Below are 17,471 nucleotides of genomic sequence, written 5' to 3' on the forward strand. Positions count from 1 at the left end.
AACAAAGAGAGAGAGAACACTAGGAAAGAGAACAAAGAGAGCACTAGGAGAGAGAACAAGGAGAGAGAGAGCACTAGGAGAGCGAACAAAGAGAGAGAGAGAACACTAGGAAAGAGAACAAAGAGAGAGCACTAGGAGAGAACTAGGAGAGAGAGAGCACTAGGAAAGAGAACAAAGAGAGAGAGAGAACACTAGGAAAGAGAACAAAGAGAGAGAGAGCACTAGGAGAGAGAACAAGGAGAGAGAGAACACTAGGAAAGAGAACAAGGAGAGAGAGCACTAGGAAATAGAACAAGGAGAGAGAGAGAACACTAGGAGAGATCAAGGAGAGAGAGCACTAGGAGAGAGAACAAGGAGAGAGAGAGAGAACACTAGGAGAGAGATCAAGGAGAGAGAGCACTAGGAGAGAGAACAAGGAGAGAACACTAGGAGAGAACAAGGAGAGAGAGAGCACTAGGAGAGAGAACAGAGAGCGAGAACACTAGGAGAGAGAACAAGGAGAGAGAGCACACTAGGAGAGAGAACAAGGAGAGAGAGAACAAGGAGAGAGAGCACTAGGAGAGAGAACAAGGAGAGAGAGAGCACTAGGAGAGAGAACAAGGAGAGAGAGCACTAGGAGAGAGAACAAGGAGAGAGCACTAGGAGAGAGAGAACAAGGAGAGAGCACTAGGAAAGAGAACAAGGAGAGAGAGAGCACTAGGAGAGAGAACAAGGCGAGAGCAATAGGAAAGAGAACAAGGAGAGAGAGCACTAGGAGAGAGAACAAGGAGAGAGAGAGCACTAGGAGAGAGAATGACCCAGAGTGACAGAAGCATGCAGTGTTTAGTGGAGTTAGTTACACAGCTAGCTGCCCAGTGTTTCAAAAGAAGTTGAGATATGTGTGGAGAGGAGGGAGGAGGAGGACACTGTCGTTCTGGGGAGGGTGTAGACCACCACACGCCTCCACTGTTGTTCTGGGGAGGGTGTAGACCACCACACGCCTCCACTGTCGTTCTGGGGAGGGTGTAGACCACCACACGCCTCCACTGTTGTTCTGGGGAGGGTGTAGACCACCACACGCCTCCACTGTTGTTCTGGGGAGGGTGTAGACCACCACACGCCTCCACTGTCGTTCTGGGGAGGGTGTAGACCACCACACGCCTCCACTGTTGTTCTGGGGAGGGTGTAGACCACCACACGCCTCCACTGTTGTTCTGGGGAGGGTGTAGACCACCACACGCCTCCACTGTTGTTCTGGGGAGGGTGTAGACCACCACACGCCTCCACTGTTGTTCTGGGGAGGGTGTAGACCACCACACGCCTCCACTGTTGTTCTGGGGAGGGTGTAGACCACCACACGCCTCCACTGTCGTTCTGGGGAGGGTGTAGACCACCACACGCCTCCACTGTTGTTCTGGGGAGGGTGTAGACCACCACACGCCTCCACTGTCGTTCTGGGGAGGGTGTAGACCACCACACGCCTCCTCTGATACATGGAGTCGCCAGCCGCTTCTTTTCACCCGACAGTGAGGGGTTTCACTGGGAGAACGTAACCATCTCCCCCAGATCCCCTCGCTGCTGAACAGGCGCCCTCGACCGACCAGTAGGAGTCGCTGTTTTCAACAACCAGGACTCGCACCCGACCGAACGGGACGACTGACCAAGCCGGAGGTACCGCTGACCGCTGGATTCGAATCCAGAGTCTCTGCGGCGGTAGGCGAGTGCACTATTTTTCATTTTCAAGGATGTCACTCGAAGGATACAATTCACTTTTAAATGCTGTTGTTTTTTTTACGCATCTTCTTGGCCTGCTTGCCAGCTAGAGCATCACATGCGAAGAAATGAGGAAAAGCAGTTGGCGCGCGTGAGACAGCGACTCGTCAGATTTGATCATGGATGAACAAAACATTCAATGCGAATGGTTGATTTGAATTTCAATGAGTTTTTAAAGGAAAACTCCAACATTTTGGGAAATTAGCTTATTTAACATCTTCCCTGGAGTTAGACAAGAAGATACATACCTTTTTTGTCTCTGTGCGTGCATTTAGCTTTGGGAACAGTCGCTCAGTTAGCGTAGCTTAGCTTCATCACTGGAAGTGGGGGATATCAGGAGCCTGATGTTCCCTTACACTGTATACAGTCACGAAATACACTCCAAATACAACTCCAAAACGTTCATGTAAACATGTTGTGACCTGTGTATTCACCACGTGGATAAATAAAAAATAATTGAATTAGACAATTACGTTTTATAAGCAAATATACTCTGAACTATTTTTTGCCTAACCACTCCTCTCTGAGCGCAGCCAGTGATTTCAACGTGTCGTCGTGATTGTTGACACTCATTCATTCAAAGGATCCGAACCGATTGAAGTTTATGGATACCGTGACTTAAAATCCTCTTACCTTGACGATTAAAAGCCTCCCCAATTTAGAAAACAGTAATCCAATGGCTGGTATTGTTATACCGGACGCTCTGAGCTAACCGGAGCTAACACAGATCAGGATGGTAAAGCATATATAATGACTTCCTTTCTGGGGTTTTCAAAATAAAAGTGCGACGTTTATAGCAGCGGAAAACGTTTATTTTGTACATTATCTAACGTTAACACGAACCTGAACTAACTTTAGGTTAGTTGTAACGTTAGTTTAGGTTCGTGTTAACGTTAGATAATGTACAAAATAAACGTTTTCCGCTGCTATAAACGTCGCACTTTTATTTTGAAAACCCCAGAAAGGAAGTGATTATATATGCTTTACCATCCTGATCTGTGTTAGCTCCGGTTAGCTCAGAGCGTCCGTAATATAAAACGTAATTGTCTAATTCAATTATTTTTTATTTATCCACGTGGTGAATACACAGGTCACAACATGTTTACATGAACGTTTTGGAGTTGTATTTGGAGTGTATTTCGTGACTGTATACAGTGTAAGGGAACATCAGGCTCCTGATATCCCCCACTTCCAGTGATGAAGCTAAGCTATGCTAACGGAGCGACTGTTCCCAAAGCTAAATGCATGCACAGAGACAAAAAAGGTATTATATGTATCTTCTTGTCTAACTCCAGGGAAGATGTTAAATAAGCAAATTTCCCAAAATGTTGGAGTTTTCCTTTAAGCACCTTGTTAAATTTTTTTTGCTGTTCAAGGAATTCCCGGCCTCAATTGTTTTGTCAAAAATCAACCACTTTAAGCACTTCAAGGACCTTGTGCGAACCCTGGGATGGGTTGAGCACCTGCGCTGCTCTTCGTACCGGCTGTCGGCTCAGGCTGCAGCCTTTATCGTTTGTTTATTTTTAAAGCCCTCATTGGTAAAACTTCCCTCTTGGAACCTATTCCATACGTTCAAATGACTGGTTGGTTCTTAGGGTTCCTCGAGTTTGCTCTGAACCGAGTAAACTGTAAAAAGAAGGAAGAGTCGTCACGTCACTGTGTAACGCGCGAACACACGTCAGTGCCCAGTGTGGAAACTTTCGGTTCGGCAGACATGGAGTTGGATGGGATCAGCCGTCATTTAACCCTTTGTGTGGCAGTGAAAGGGTTAACCTTCTGTATTGTCGCAGTGAAAGGGTTAACCATTTGGTAGTGTGGCAGTGAAAGGGTTAAACAGGTCGTTACCTCGGATATCAGAATCAATCAATTTGTTGCATTGTTAACTAGCTAAAGTTCGATATAGTGGTTGATGTATATTTCCTCAGATGGTATATTTCTTATTCTATTAATACAGCCTTCAATAGAACTGGCACCCAAGTCTGGCACCAATGTAGAACCGCTGGTATTCTGACGTAATGACCCTTCCTTCAGTTATAGTTTCCTTGCTCTGAACTAGGAAAAACTGCTTTTGCTTCCCATACATGGAATGCCCTCCAAATGACTCTGAAGCTGAAGGTTCTTCCTTCTTTTGCAGCATTTAAAGATATGCAACTTGTAACCGTCTTAGCCGATTTTCTATTGTTTATTCTTATTTATTGTTGATAAACAGACTTTTTGTAAGTTTGTCATTGCCGTAAATGAGGGTAACCTCAGTGTCTTACGAGTTGAAATAAAGGTTTGAAATGTTTGTTCAGTGTTCGTTTCAGGGCTTGTAGAGACTGAACATCCCAGGCTTCATTTGTCGCCTGACAAAATGTTCTTGTTTGGCTGTTCACAGTATTATTATTATTATTATATATATTATGTGGCCAGTATCTGATTCCAGTGTGAACAGAGCCGCACGCTGGTGCAGTATGGTGGATAAGGATCAGCCAGACCACCTGGTGAAACTCCACCAGTCCTGGACTGAGCCATGGAATGTCCATCTAGAGCCGGGGTCGGCAATTAAGTTTGGCCTCGGGACAAAATCTTTTCCAAGCCATTATATGGCGGGCCAGAACCAAAAACAATGGCTAATTTAATAAATTGATAGTGAAATTTATAACTAAGACATACATTTGTGGCAGAGGCAGAAAATGGATAAAAATAAACGAGCTGCATAGGTGGCATAATAAACTGTAAACAATCAGTTTTTTCTACTTTCCATTATTATATATAATAAATGTTTGCACTGAATATTATACCTTTGTCTTTTTGCCATTTTATTATAAAAACCGCCTCTCTATCGGTCTATCCATCCTACATTACGCACAACCAGTGAGTCTATCCGACGGCCCGTCCTGTGGAGTGGACTGGACTATTGAGAAATTAGAACATTTTCATTGGTTCTCCCAGTCCACGTGACCATCTCTAGCATTTCCATTGGCTATAGTGACAGACAGATATATGATAAATAGATAGATACAGCGGATTAGATGCATTCCAGAGCAAACAACCAATCTAGATATTTCAAGATTCTATTCTTCACTTCTGCGCACAGACGGAGAGATACACAAAAATGTTTGATGACAATCTAAGAGTCTTTATCATAAACGGATCCAAATATATTTAATGTTTTGCAAAACATGTCTAGTGTTGCGCCTGGCTTTTGAGGGTTAATAGCCAAATTAGACCTGTATCTGATTCAGGACCACATATGAAAGTGACCCAAATCAGAATTGAAAAGATCAGATTCTGTGTGATTTATGTTGTTCACACTGTTAACCCATTCTCTGCCGGGCATTGTACCCATCATTGTACCCATCATATAATTCAATGACAGACGTTAAATGATTCAGGGTGATATATTGATCAGAGCAGTTTGTATCGAAAATGATAAAGAAAAACGCTGAAACTCACCCCAGTCTCCTCGTAGCGTTGGGCGATGAGAGTGCAGCAAACAGATCCCAATTATGGGATGTTGATCGATGCGATCCATTTCCGGTTTGTATATTACTAATACACGTCCAAATCATGTTGATTATTGAGTTATGGCAAAGATCAATATCGACAGTGTCTGTATTGAGCCCCGGGACGATAAGCGAGTGGCCGGACGAAAATAGGGGACGGACCGAGCACTTCCGGTTTGGCAACTCGTCGATCGGCCACGAGGTGGCGGTATTGAAGCGTTGCAGAGTTGTGATGGCCCAGACAGCATCACCCAAGACTCCGTGGGTGAAATATGAATACCATGACGAATACCATGACGAATACCATGACGAAAATATGAAATATTGATCTCAAAAACGCCTTACGGAGTTATTGGCAGACAACGCATGGCGGAGAAACCTGCCTTAACACTTGAATGGCGGAGAATGGGTTAAAAAGAAAAAACACATGAATCACATACAGTATGAGCAAAGAAATCCAATAAAAAAAAAGGATGAGAAGGCCACTGTTGCCTGCAGTCGTTCAAACTGCAGGCATTAGTGCCCAGATCAGATTATTTTTGTTTGGCTGTTATTCTTTATTATTCTTTACCTGTCACTGCTCCTGAACTGACCCGCATGCGCAAATGAACAATACCGATGATGGACTTGACATGGAGGACACATTTTATGGTTTAATTTATAAGTCGACTGCAGTGGAGGCCAGATAATTAAAACAAATCACACCTGTATCCGATTCAGGACCACATATGAAAGTGTGGCCCACATCGGAATTGAAAATATTGCAGATTCCACATGATTTGTGCTGTAGGAGCCATTTAATTTGATTTAATAGTTTTGACTAAATGGCGCCTCGAAAAATGGCACCATGGTCCTCTATTAATTAGGGCACAGCTGTGTGTGAAGCACGCCAGAAGAGATACAGATTTTCAACCGCTCGCTCTCTACACACACACACACACACACACACACGGCAGATTGAAATGAAAGACTTTGTTTAGAATCATTTTGAGTTTATTTGAACCCTTTTACTGCGCCCGTTTGTTTTGAAACCTTTTAGTTTAAGTCTGGAGCCTGTTCTTGTTTTTGTCGTTTGCCCCCTTATTATTTGAAACTTTTACACAACTCCTTCCATGAAATCAACCGGTTCGAATCCATCAAGATGCAACAATCAACAACATCAAACAGTGAGTAACAAGACAGCCCAAGTCAAAGTGTTGTGAGCGCGTTCAAGACGTATCCTGGCGTAGATTGGCCCTACATGTGCCGTTCACAAAAAAAAGATCCGAGTCTCGCACACATGAGCTAAATCTGATTTGGGCCACTTTTGCCTGCAGTGTGAACGCTGCCGAAGTTATGCGGAGGAGCCCCCAGGCCTGCTACACACGGTGCGCTGTGGGTACCTTCCGAGCACATGCGCTTGGGCAGGGCTGACGATGTAGGCCCGTGGTGGGCCACGGAGGAGGAGGTGGTGGAGGCTGACGATGAAGGCCCGTGGTGGGCCAAGGAGGAGGAGGGGTGAGAGGGATGGGAGAGAGGCCTCGAGGGTCGAGAGGGGGGTCTGGAGGGCGGTCTGGTGGGCGTCGCGGCCCGGGGGGGCAGGGAGGAGGGGCCGGACTGGTAGCGAGAGGGGGGGCGGGAGGAGGGAGACGGACAGGGCGAGGGCCAATGGCATGAACCTGTGAGAGGGATGGACAAACGATAAAAAGAAGGATTGACGGACAGTGGATGAGAACTAATTAAAGAAAAGGGAGTGATTAACAAAGCAGGAAGAACTATTGGATACATGAAGACTGAAGAGAGAAGGCAATATGATGAAAAGATAAAAGTACAATCACACGTTCCACTATATGACAGATGCAACACAACCAAACCTTTTTCCAGCAGAAAGTATGCTGTCCAAACAGAACAGTACAGTAAGTGTGTGACGTGTGTGTGGATCACAATTCATTGTGTAACCCAAATAATTCGATTACAAAGAAGGATCCTCGGTTTGAATTTACTCTCTCGAAGCTTCTCATCCTTTCATAGAAAGTCTTTTTACAGAGGTCTGCCCTTGGTTTAAAATAAATACAAAAATAGCGGAATGATAAGCCAGACTAGCCCTCCGCAAACACAAAAGAAGAATTTCATTCAACCTTCAAAATTTTTCCAAATACTGTATTCCTTTTCAACAAGTTAAATAGGTTTTCAAATGATGCATTCTATCAGCCTCTATACCTCTGTTTCAGTCCTGTTCTCATTCTAGCAGCCTCTATACCTCTCTGTTTCAGTCCTGTTCTCATTCTAGCAGCCTCTATACTAGGGGTGGACAGTATAAACGGTATACGGTATAAACGGTATTAATTTGCTCTATGGTATGGATTTTGACTATACCGTGTAACCGGTAGAGCAGCTCTAAAATAGCAATGACGTTATGTAACCACAGCGCGACTATTTCAATTGCATTTGCCCCTAAAAATAGATAGAATTAGTCATAGATAATAGATATGTGCAAACTGGAAAAAGTTATTTAGGAGGCTTCGCGCAGTGGGCGTGTCAACACGCAATTGTCATTTCATAATAAACACATATCACCGCGGCGCACAGCAAGTTTCAATTTCAGTTCCTGGCATTTTTAACCAGTGGAGAAAGGTAAGAGATTTCCCTATCGTTTTTCTTATATGAATTATTCTACGTTAATAAAACATACCTGGTGATCAACTACAGTTTGCTGTAAACATTACGATATGTGTGTAGTGTTATGATAACGACGGCTGCAGCGGGAGGACGGCTGCAGCAGTGGATTTGCGAATAGCATGCAGCTGCAGAGCCGCAGAGCCAGGGGCGCTTTCAGGTCTGGTCACAGGCCCGTCAAACAGCGCTGAATTGCCAATGGCTGAATTGGAGTATTGCACTGTGCAATACTCCAATTCAGCCATTGGCAATTCAGCCGTTGGGTGGGGGGGCGCTGTTGAGCGGGCCTGTGACCAGACCTGAAAGCGCCCCTGGCTCTGCGGCTCTGCAGCTACATATGCTTCTAGCAAAATCCAGCATCCAGCCCCGCTGTTTGCAATGGGAGCAGCACGGAGTCTCGACTCTGGACTTATTTTATTTGGAATATAATGACTTTATACGCAAAAGTAGCCTAGTTTTAAGTTAAAATATTATAAATCTACATGCCTTGAGGATGTCATTCTTTATATAGCCTGCCTATCAGGCAAAAAAAATTATTCATAACAGAAACACTGATACCGTGATATATACCGTTACCGTCTATGCTTCAAATTATACAGTGATATAAATTTTAGACCATACCGTCCACCCCTACTCTATACCTCCGTTTCAGCCCTGTTCTCATTCTAGCAGCCTCTATACCTCTGTTTCAGCCCTGTTCTCATTCTAGCAGCCTCTATACCTCTGTTTCAGTCCTGTTCTCATTCTAGCAGCCTCTATACCTCTGTTTGAGTCCTGTTCTCATTCTAGCAGCCTCTATACCTCTCTGCTTCAGCCTTGTTCTCATTCTAGAAGCCTCTATACCTCTCTGTTTCAGCTCTGTTCTCATTCTAGCAGCCTCTATACCTCTCTGTTTCAGCTCTGTTCTCATTCTAGCAGCCTCTATACCTCTCTGTTTCAGCTCTGTTCTCATTCTAGCAGCCTCTATACCTCTGTTTCAGCCCTGTTCTCATTCTAGCAGCCTCTATAGTACCTCTCAGTTTCAGCCCTGTTCTCATTCTAGCAGCCTCTATACCACTGTTTCAGTCCTGTTCTCATTCTAGCAGCCTCTATACCTCTGTTTCAGCCCTGTTCTCATTCTAGCAGCCTCTATACCTCTGTTTCAGTCCTGTTCTCATTCTAGCAGCCTCTATACCTCTCTGTTTCAGTCCTGTTCTCATTCTAGCAGCCTCTAAACCTCTCTGTTTCAGTCCTGTTCTCATTCTAGCAGCCTCTATACCTCTCTGTTTCAGTCCTGTTCTCATTCTAGCAGCCTCTATACCTCTCTGTTTCAGTCCTGTTCTCATTCTAGCAGCCTCTAAACCTCTCTGTTTCAGTCCTGTTCTCATTCTAGCAGCCTCTAAACCTCTCTGTTTCAGTCCTGTTCTCATTCTAGCAGCCTATATACCTGTTTCAGTCCTGTTCTCAACGGGCTGTTTCTGTGTCTGTACCTTTAAATGCAAATGTCTGTCAATATGAAGCTATTTACGATGCATGCAATAAAAGCAACACAAATTATTTACAGAGGAAACAATTACCTGAATAAATACTTGAGGAAAGGGATTTTAATTCGATAAGCAGATTCAGATTTGATCAAATACTTTCAAACCCCACTGGCGTGCGTGTGTGTGTTTTATACACCGTAAGATGTTATCAACCGTAAATCTCACCTCAACCCAGATCTTAATAATGACCAGACGTACTAGGGATGTACCGATCCGACTATTTCAGTCCCGATACCGATACCTGGGCTTTGGGTATCGGCCGATACAGAGGACCGATCCGATACCCATTGTCCAATTAATAAACTGTATGCCTCACTGTGTGGAAGAGACTGGGATCATTCTTTTGTGCAAGGCAACATCAGGCTCGACTTAAAACATTACTTTCCTAACTTAGTGAAACTAAATGTAACAAATTAACACATAGATATAAATGTACTGAAGTTATTTATTATTTTATAAATTATTATTAAAAAAAAATTAATAAAAGATTATAACAAATTTAAAATGTCAAGGTGGCGCAGCGGACATTGCGCTCGTCACCAACGCATGAGACACCGGGTTCGACTCCGGCTGTCGGCGTTGACTCCGGCTTGGGCCAGTCGTCATACTAACTCAATTGGCAGAGTTAGCGGGTGGAAGTCGATGGGTGATAATCTGGACGTTGTGGACAGCGACTCCTACAGGTCGGTTGGGGGACGCCTGCACAGCAGAGACAGGAAATGGCGGGGGCAGTGTGAGCCTCCCACACGTTACACTTCGCCAATGAGTCCGCGCTGGCAGGTGAAAAGATGCAACAGGCTGCCTCCTCGTGTGCCGGAGGGAACGCGTGATGCAAGGCTTCTATCCTCCCTACAACCGACCAGTGGGGGGCATAGTCGAGCAACGTTCAAGACAGGGGAGGGGAGAATTGGATACACGAAATTGGGATGGGAGAAAAATAGAAAATGAGAAAAAGTGGATACATTTTTTTTTTTTTTTTATTCTATACCCATATCAATGTCGGATCGGTGCATCCCTAATAATGACCAGACGACGTAGCACCGTTTTACCACAAAGCCGGCTGATAAATGACCAGAGGTACGTACCTCCATTGACCACGCGCTGGTCAGCTCCGGAGCTGGGGCTGTAGTCATGGGGACCCGGTCGGGGAGCAGGGGGTCCGGCGGAGCTCTGGACCAGGCGAGGAGAGTTCTGACGACCCGGACCCCAGGACATGGCCTCTCGGTTCCTCTGGCCGGGTGGAATGTACTTGTTCTCTCTACAACACGCACACACACATCTAACATGAGACTCAAATGGATGTAGTTTTGGGGTGAAGGTCGCTAGGAAAGTGCCACATGACTTGTCCGTGCCATGTGACTGGGGTTGGTTGACTGTAGAATGTCACAACCCTTTCACTGCCACACTACCAAGCGGTTAACCCTTTCACTGCGACAATACAGAACGTTAACCCTTTCACTACCACACTACAGAAGGTTAACCCTTTACTATCCCACTAGACGGTGGCAGTGAAAGGGTTACCCCTTTCACTGCCACACGACAGTCGTTTGTGTGATAGTAAAGGGTTAACCTTCTGTCGTGTGGCAGTGAAAGGGTTAAAGAAAGTTGATTTAATAATAAAAAAAATACTAATTTAATCAGATTAATCACTTTATTCAAATTGAGGATTTAGTTTGATATATAAAAAAGAATAATAATAATAATATATATATATATATTTTTTTTATAGTTACGTCATAAAATATGACGACAGACATTCGAAGCTTCATTCGAATACTTCAATAGAAGCTTCGAATGGAAAAAAATGTCATTCGGTACAGCCCCTCACACACACACTCACTCAGTCATTTAATCAGGACATATACATGCATTCACACACACTGAGCAGTTGAGATCCACACACACACCACACAGAGCAGGTGAGATCAGGCGTGAGTTGAGCAGGTTTGGGCAGATTCAGACCTGCATCAGGAAACACAGGCACACACTTACCCGGCTGTCGTGTGGCAGTGAAAGGGTTAACATTCTGTGTATTGTCGCAGTGAAAGGGTTAACCGTTTTGGTAGTGCTGCGGTGAAAGGGTTAATGAATATAACTCATCACTTTCGTCAACATAAATAATCCAATAAGGGCACAGTTGGTACGAAAGTGATGGTGACGTCTTGATGGAGCGCCGAGTGCCAAGCGGATGCAGATAGGCTACATAATTTATGATAAATGTTTATGACTAGTCATATACTATAATAGTGTAATATTAGTGTAGCCTAATCTTTTTTTTTTTATCCACTTTTTCTCCCATTTTTCTATATTTTCTCCCATCCCAATTTCGTATCATCCAATTCAACCCTCCCCTGTCACGAACTCTGTTTCTTGCCTCCCACAAGCCGGCTGCAATGTGGACTAAGTCATACATAGCACAAGTCCCCTCCGGTACTTGAGGTAACAGCAGTCGCATCTTTTCACCTGCGCAGCTCGATCTCTCAGTGGCGAGGAGTAACGCGTGGGAGGCTCATGCTGCCCCCGACACTTCCTGATTCTACTGCGCAGGCGCACCAACCGACCTGTAGGAGTCGCTGTCCACAACGCCCGATCCCCACCCATCAGTTTCCCACCCCCTAATACGGCCAATGTGTATTAGTACGGACGACCAGCTAAACTGAAAGCAAATGTGGAGCGCTGGGCTCGAACTGACGAGCCCAGCGTCTCCAGCATTTCGTGGCGAGTGCCTTGCCCACTACGCCACGTAGCCGCCCATAGTGTAGCCTAATCTTTAACGGCAACTGTGAAGAAAACCCCCATTGGTTTAAACAGAATGAATAGAATTTTATTCAAGGGTATTTACATCCAAATCAGGTGAACAGTGTAGGAATTACAGTTTCTAACGTAACAGTTTCTGTGCCTCCTCCTTTTTAACCCTTTCACTGCCACACTACCAAACGGTTAACCCTTTCACTGTGACAATACAGAAGGTTAACCCCTTCATTGCCACACTACCAAACGGTTAACCCTTTCACTGCGACAATACAGAAGGTTAACCCTTTCACTGCCGCAGCCACACTACCAAACGCTTAACCCTTTCACTGCAACAATACAGACGGTTAAGGGACCAAAGCAAACCCATCAGAGAGATGGCAAAAACATTAGGTGTGGCCAAATCAACCGTTTAGTACATTTAAAGAAAGAACACACTGGTGAGCTCAGCAACACACAAAAGACCCGGAAGACCACGGAAAACAACTGTGGTGGAGGACGGAAGGATTATGGATTCCTATATATATATCCTATTGCTAGGTTTTAGTGAGTTTTTCCTTACCTTCGCGTGGGGTATGTCTGGGAGTGTTTGCATTCATTCATTTATTTTGCATTTATTTTAAATTGGTTGGACCTTATGGTGTTCTTGTTTTGTTCTTGACTTGTTTAAAAAAAGACGTGTCCGGCCCATGGGGACATTAACATGTGTTGTCGGGCCTTACAAATACATTTTATTTGATTTTGAAATTTGATTATTTCCGTGGTGAAGAAAAACCCCCTTCTGCACTTGAAGCACATTTTGATTGTTTTATTTCATATTATTTATGGACCCGACTGAAGGTGTCCTGATTAACCTCTTAAGCCCGGGCCATATTTTCTGAAAATCCGCCAAAAAATACTAGGGATGTCCGATATTAAAATAAAAAAATGTATTAAAAAATGTAAATGTTTTAGATTTATTGAACCTTTATTTACCCAGGCAAGCAAGTAAGAACAAATTCTTATTTTATTTATTGTGAAAAGTATGGATAATGTTGTGTTAATTCCACAACAAGAGATTGCATATATCGGTATCGGTTGATATCGGTATCGGAAATTAACAGTTGGACAATATCGGTATATCGGATATCGGTAAAAAAGCCAAAATCGAACATCCCTAAGTAAAGTGTCTCACCTGCTCAGTGTGTGTCTCCTGCTCAGTGTGTGTCTCTCTCCTGCTCAGTGTGTGTCTCACCTGCTCAGTGTGTGTCTCTCTCCTGCTCAGTGTGTGTCTCCTGCTCAGTGTCTCTCTCCTGCTCAGTGTCTCTCTCCTGCTCAGTGTGTGTCTCCTGCTCAGTGTCTCTCTCCTGCTCAGTGTCTCTCTCCTGCTCAGTGTGTGTCTCCTGCTCAGTGTGTCTCTCTCCTGCTCAGTGTCTCTCTCCTGCTCAGTGTGTGTCTCCTGCTCAGTGTGTCTCTCTCCTGCTCAGTGTCTCTCTCCTGCTCAGTGTGTGTCTCCTGCTCAGTGTCTCTCTCCTGCTCAGTGTGTCTCTCCTGCTCAGTGTGTGTCTCCTGCTCAGTGTGTGTCTCCTGCTCAGTGTGTGTCTCCTGCTCAGTGTGTGTCTCCTGCTCAGTGTGTGTCTCCTGCTCAGTGTCTCTCTCCTGCTCAGTGTCTCTCTCCTGCTCAGTGTGTGTCTCCTGCTCAGTGTCTCTCTCCTGCTCAGTGTCTCTCTCCTGCTCAGTGTGTGTCTCCTGCTCAGTGTGTCTCTCTCCTGCTCAGTGTCTCTCTCCTGCTCAGTGTGTGTCTCCTGCTCAGTGTGTCTCTCTCCTGCTCAGTGTCTCTCTCCTGCTCAGTGTGTGTCTCCTGCTCAGTGTGTCTCTCCTGCTCAGTGTCTCTCTCCTGCTCAGTGTGTGTCTCCTGCTCAGTGTGTGTCTCCTGCTCAGTGTGTGTCTCCTGCTCAGTGTCTCTCTCCTGCTCAGTGTCTCTCCCCTGCTCAGTGTGTGTCTCCTGCTCAGTGTGTGTCTCCTGCTCAGTGTGTGTCTCTCCTGTCTCTCTCCTGCTCAGTGTCTCTCTCCTGCTCAGTGTGTGTCTCCTGCTCAGTGTGTGTCTCCTGCTCAGTGTCTCTCTCCTGCTCAGTGTCTCTCTCCTGCTCAGTGTGTGTCTCCTGCTCAGTGTCTCTCTCCTGCTCAGTGTGTGTCTCCTGCTCAGTGTGTCTCTCCTGCTCAGTGTGCGTCTCTCCTGCTCAGTGTGTGTCTCCTGCTCAGTGTGTCTCTCCTGCTCAGTGTGTGTCTCCTGCTCAGTGTGTCTCACCTGCTCAGTGTGTCTCTCCTGCTCAGTGTGTCTCTCCTGCTCAGTGTGTGTCTCTCCTGCTCAGTGTGTCTCTCTCCTGCTCAGTGTGTCTCTCTCCTGCTCAGTGTGTGTCTCCTGCTCAGTGTGTCTCTCCTGCTCAGTGTGTCTCTCCTGCTCAGTGTGTCTCTCCTGCTCAGTGTGTGTCACCTGCTCAGTGTGTCTCACCTGCTCAGTGTGTCTCTCCTGCTCAGTGTGTCTCTCTCCTGCTCAGTGTGTGTCTCTCCTGCTCAGTGTGTCTCTCCTGCTCAGTGTCTCTCTCCTGCTCAGTGTCTCTCTCCTGCTCAGTGTGTGTCTCCTGCTCAGTGTGTCTCCTGCTCAGTGTGTCTCTCCTGCTCAGTGTGTGTCTCTCACCTGCTCAGTGTGTGTCTCCTGCTCAGTGTGTGTCTCCTGCTCAGTGTGTCTCTCTCCTGCTCAGTGTGTGTCTCTCCTGCTCAGTGTGTGTCTCTCCTGCTCAGTGTGTGTCTCTCTCCTGCTCAGTGTGTGTCTCTCTCCTGCTCAGTGTGTGTCTCCTGCTCAGTGTGTGTCTCACCTGCTCAGTGTGTCTCTCCTGCTCAGTGTGTGTCTCCTGCTCAGTGTGTGTCTCTCCTGCTCAGTGTGTGTCTCTCCTGCTCAGTGTGTGTCTCTCACCTGCTCAGTGTGTGTCTCCTGCTCAGTGTGTGTGTCTCCTGCTCAGTGTCTCTCTCCTGCTCAGTGTGTGTCTCCTGCTCAGTGTGTGTCTCCTGCTCAGTGTGTCTCTCCTGCTCAGTGTGTGTCTCCTGCTCAGTGTGTCTCACCTGCTCAGTGTGTCTCTCCTGCTCAGTGTGTCTCTCCTGCTCAGTGTGTGTCTCCTGCTCAGTGTGTGTCTCTCCTGCTCAGTGTGTGTCTCTCCTGCTCAGTGTGTGTCTCTCACCTGCTCAGTGTGTGTCTCCTGCTCAGTGTGTGTGTCTCCTGCTCAGTGTCTCTCTCCTGCTCAGTGTGTGTCTCCTGCTCAGTGTGTGTCTCCTGCTCAGTGTGTCTCTCCTGCTCAGTGTGTGTCTCCTGCTCAGTGTGTCTCACCTGCTCAGTGTGTCTCTCCTGCTCAGTGTGTCTCTCCTGCTCAGTGTGTCTCCTGCTCAGTGTGTCTCCTGCTCAGTGTCTCTCCTGCTCAGTGTGTCTCCTGCTCAGTGTCTCTCCTGCTCAGTGTGTGTCTCCTGCTCAGTGTGTCTCTCCTGCTCAGTGTGTGTCTCCTGCTCAGTGTGTGTCTCTCCTGCTCAGTGTGTGTCTCTCCTGCTCAGTGTGTGTCTCTCCTGCTCAGTGTGTCTCTCCTGCTCAGTGTGTGTGTCTCCTGCTCAGTGTGTCTCTCCTGCTCAGTGTGTGTGTCTCCTGCTCAGTGTGTCTCTCCTGCTCAGTGTGTGTCTCTCCTGCTCAGTGTGTCTCACCTGCTCAGTGTGTGTCTCCTGCTCAGTGTGTCTCCTGCTCAGTGTGTGTCTCTCCTGCTCAGTGTGTGTCTCCTGCTCAGTGTGCGTCTCCTGCTCAGTGTCTCTCTCCTGCTCAGTGTCTCTCTCCTGCTCAGTGTCTCTCTCCTGCTCAGTGTCTCTCTCCTGCTCAGTGTGTGTCTCCTGCTCAGTGTGTGTCTCCTGCTCAGTGTGTGTCTCTCCTGCTCAGTGTGTGTCTCTCCTGCTCAGTGTGTGTCTCCTGCTCAGTGTGTCTCTCCTGCTCAGTGTGTCTCTCCTGCTCAGTGTGTGTCTCCTGCTCAGTGTCTCTCTCCTGCTCAGTGTGTGTCTCCTGCTCAGTGTGTGTCTCCTGCTCAGTGTCTCTCTCCTGCTCAGTGTCTCTCTCCTGCTCAGTGTGTGTCTCCTGCTCAGTGTGTGTCTCCTGCTCAGTGTGTGTCTCCTGCTCAGTGACTCTCTCCTGCTCAGTGTCTCTCTCCTGCTCAGTGTGTGTCTCCTGCTCAGTGTCTCTCTCCTGCTCAGTGTGTGTCTCCTGCTCAGTGTGTCTCTCCTGCTCAGTGTGCGTCTCTCCTGCTCAGTGTGTGTCTCCTGCTCAGTGTGTCTCTCCTGCTCAGTGTGTGTCTCTCCTGCTCAGTGTGTGTCTCCTGCTCAGTGTGTCTCACCTGCTCAGTGTGTCTCTCCTGCTCAGTGTGTCTCTCCTGCTCAGTGTGTGTCTCTCCTGCTCAGTGTGTGTCTCTCCTGCTCAGTGTGTCTCTCTCCTGCTCAGTGTGTGTCTCCTGCTCAGTGTGTCTCCTGCTCAGTGTGTCTCACCTGCTCAGTGTGTCTCTCCTGCTCAGTGTGTCTCTCCTGCTCAGTGTGTGTCTCTCCTGCTCAGTGTGTGTCTCTCCTGCTCAGTGTGTCTCTCTCCTGCTCAGTGTGTGTCTCCTGCTCAGTGTGTCTCCTGCTCAGTGTGTCTCCTGCTCAGTGTGTGTCTCCTGCTCAGTGTGTCTCTCCTGCTCAGTGTGTCTCTCACCTGCTCAGTGTGTGTCTCCTGCTCAGTGTGTGTCTCCTGCTCAGTGTGTCTCTCTCCTGCTCAGTGTCTCTCTCCTGCTCAGTGTGTGTCTCTCCTGCTCAGTGTGTGTCTCTCTCCTGCTCAGTGTGTGTCTCCTGCTCAGTGTGTGTCTCACCTGCTCAGTGTGTCTCTCCTGCTCAGTGTGTCTCTCCTGCTCAGTGTGTGTCTCTCCTGCTCAGTGTGTGTCTCTCCTGCTCAGTGTGTGTCTCTCACCTGCTCAGTGTGTGTCTCTCCTGCTCAGTGTGTGTCTCCTGCTCAGTGTGTGTGTCTCCTGCTCAGTGTCTCTCTCCTGCTCAGTGTGTGTCTCCTGCTCAGTGTGTGTCTCCTGCTCAGTGTGTGTCTCCTGCTCAGTGTGTGTCTCCTGCTCAGTGTGTCTCTCCTGCTCAGTGTGTCTCTCCTGCTCAGTGTGTGTCTCCTGCTCAGTGTGTCTCACCTGCTCAGTGTGTGTCTCCTGCTCAGTGTGTCTCTCCTGCTCAGTGTGTCTCCTGCTCAGTGTGTCTCCTGCTCAGTGTGTCT

General features: G+C 46.9%; 1 protein-coding gene across 1 annotated transcript in view; it reads right to left on the reverse strand.

Annotated features, from left to right (window-relative positions):
* atxn2 (ataxin 2) overlaps positions 1-17,471 on the reverse strand; it is a 250,745-nt gene that overhangs the window by 93,028 nt on the left and 140,246 nt on the right. Inside the window, exons 10-11 of the mRNA XM_084323938.1 lie at positions 10,504-10,676; positions 6,623-6,898 (exon numbers count right to left, since the gene is read on the reverse strand). Coding sequence (XP_084180064.1) covers positions 6,623-6,898; positions 10,504-10,676 — 449 coding nt within the window. The remainder of the gene's footprint in view (positions 1-6,622; positions 6,899-10,503; positions 10,677-17,471) is intronic.

The sequence above is a fragment of the Notolepis coatsorum genome (genome assembly GCF_963971535.1).
Source record: "Notolepis coatsorum genome assembly, chromosome: 10".
Classification (NCBI taxonomy): Eukaryota; Metazoa; Chordata; class Actinopteri; order Aulopiformes; family Paralepididae; genus Notolepis; species Notolepis coatsorum.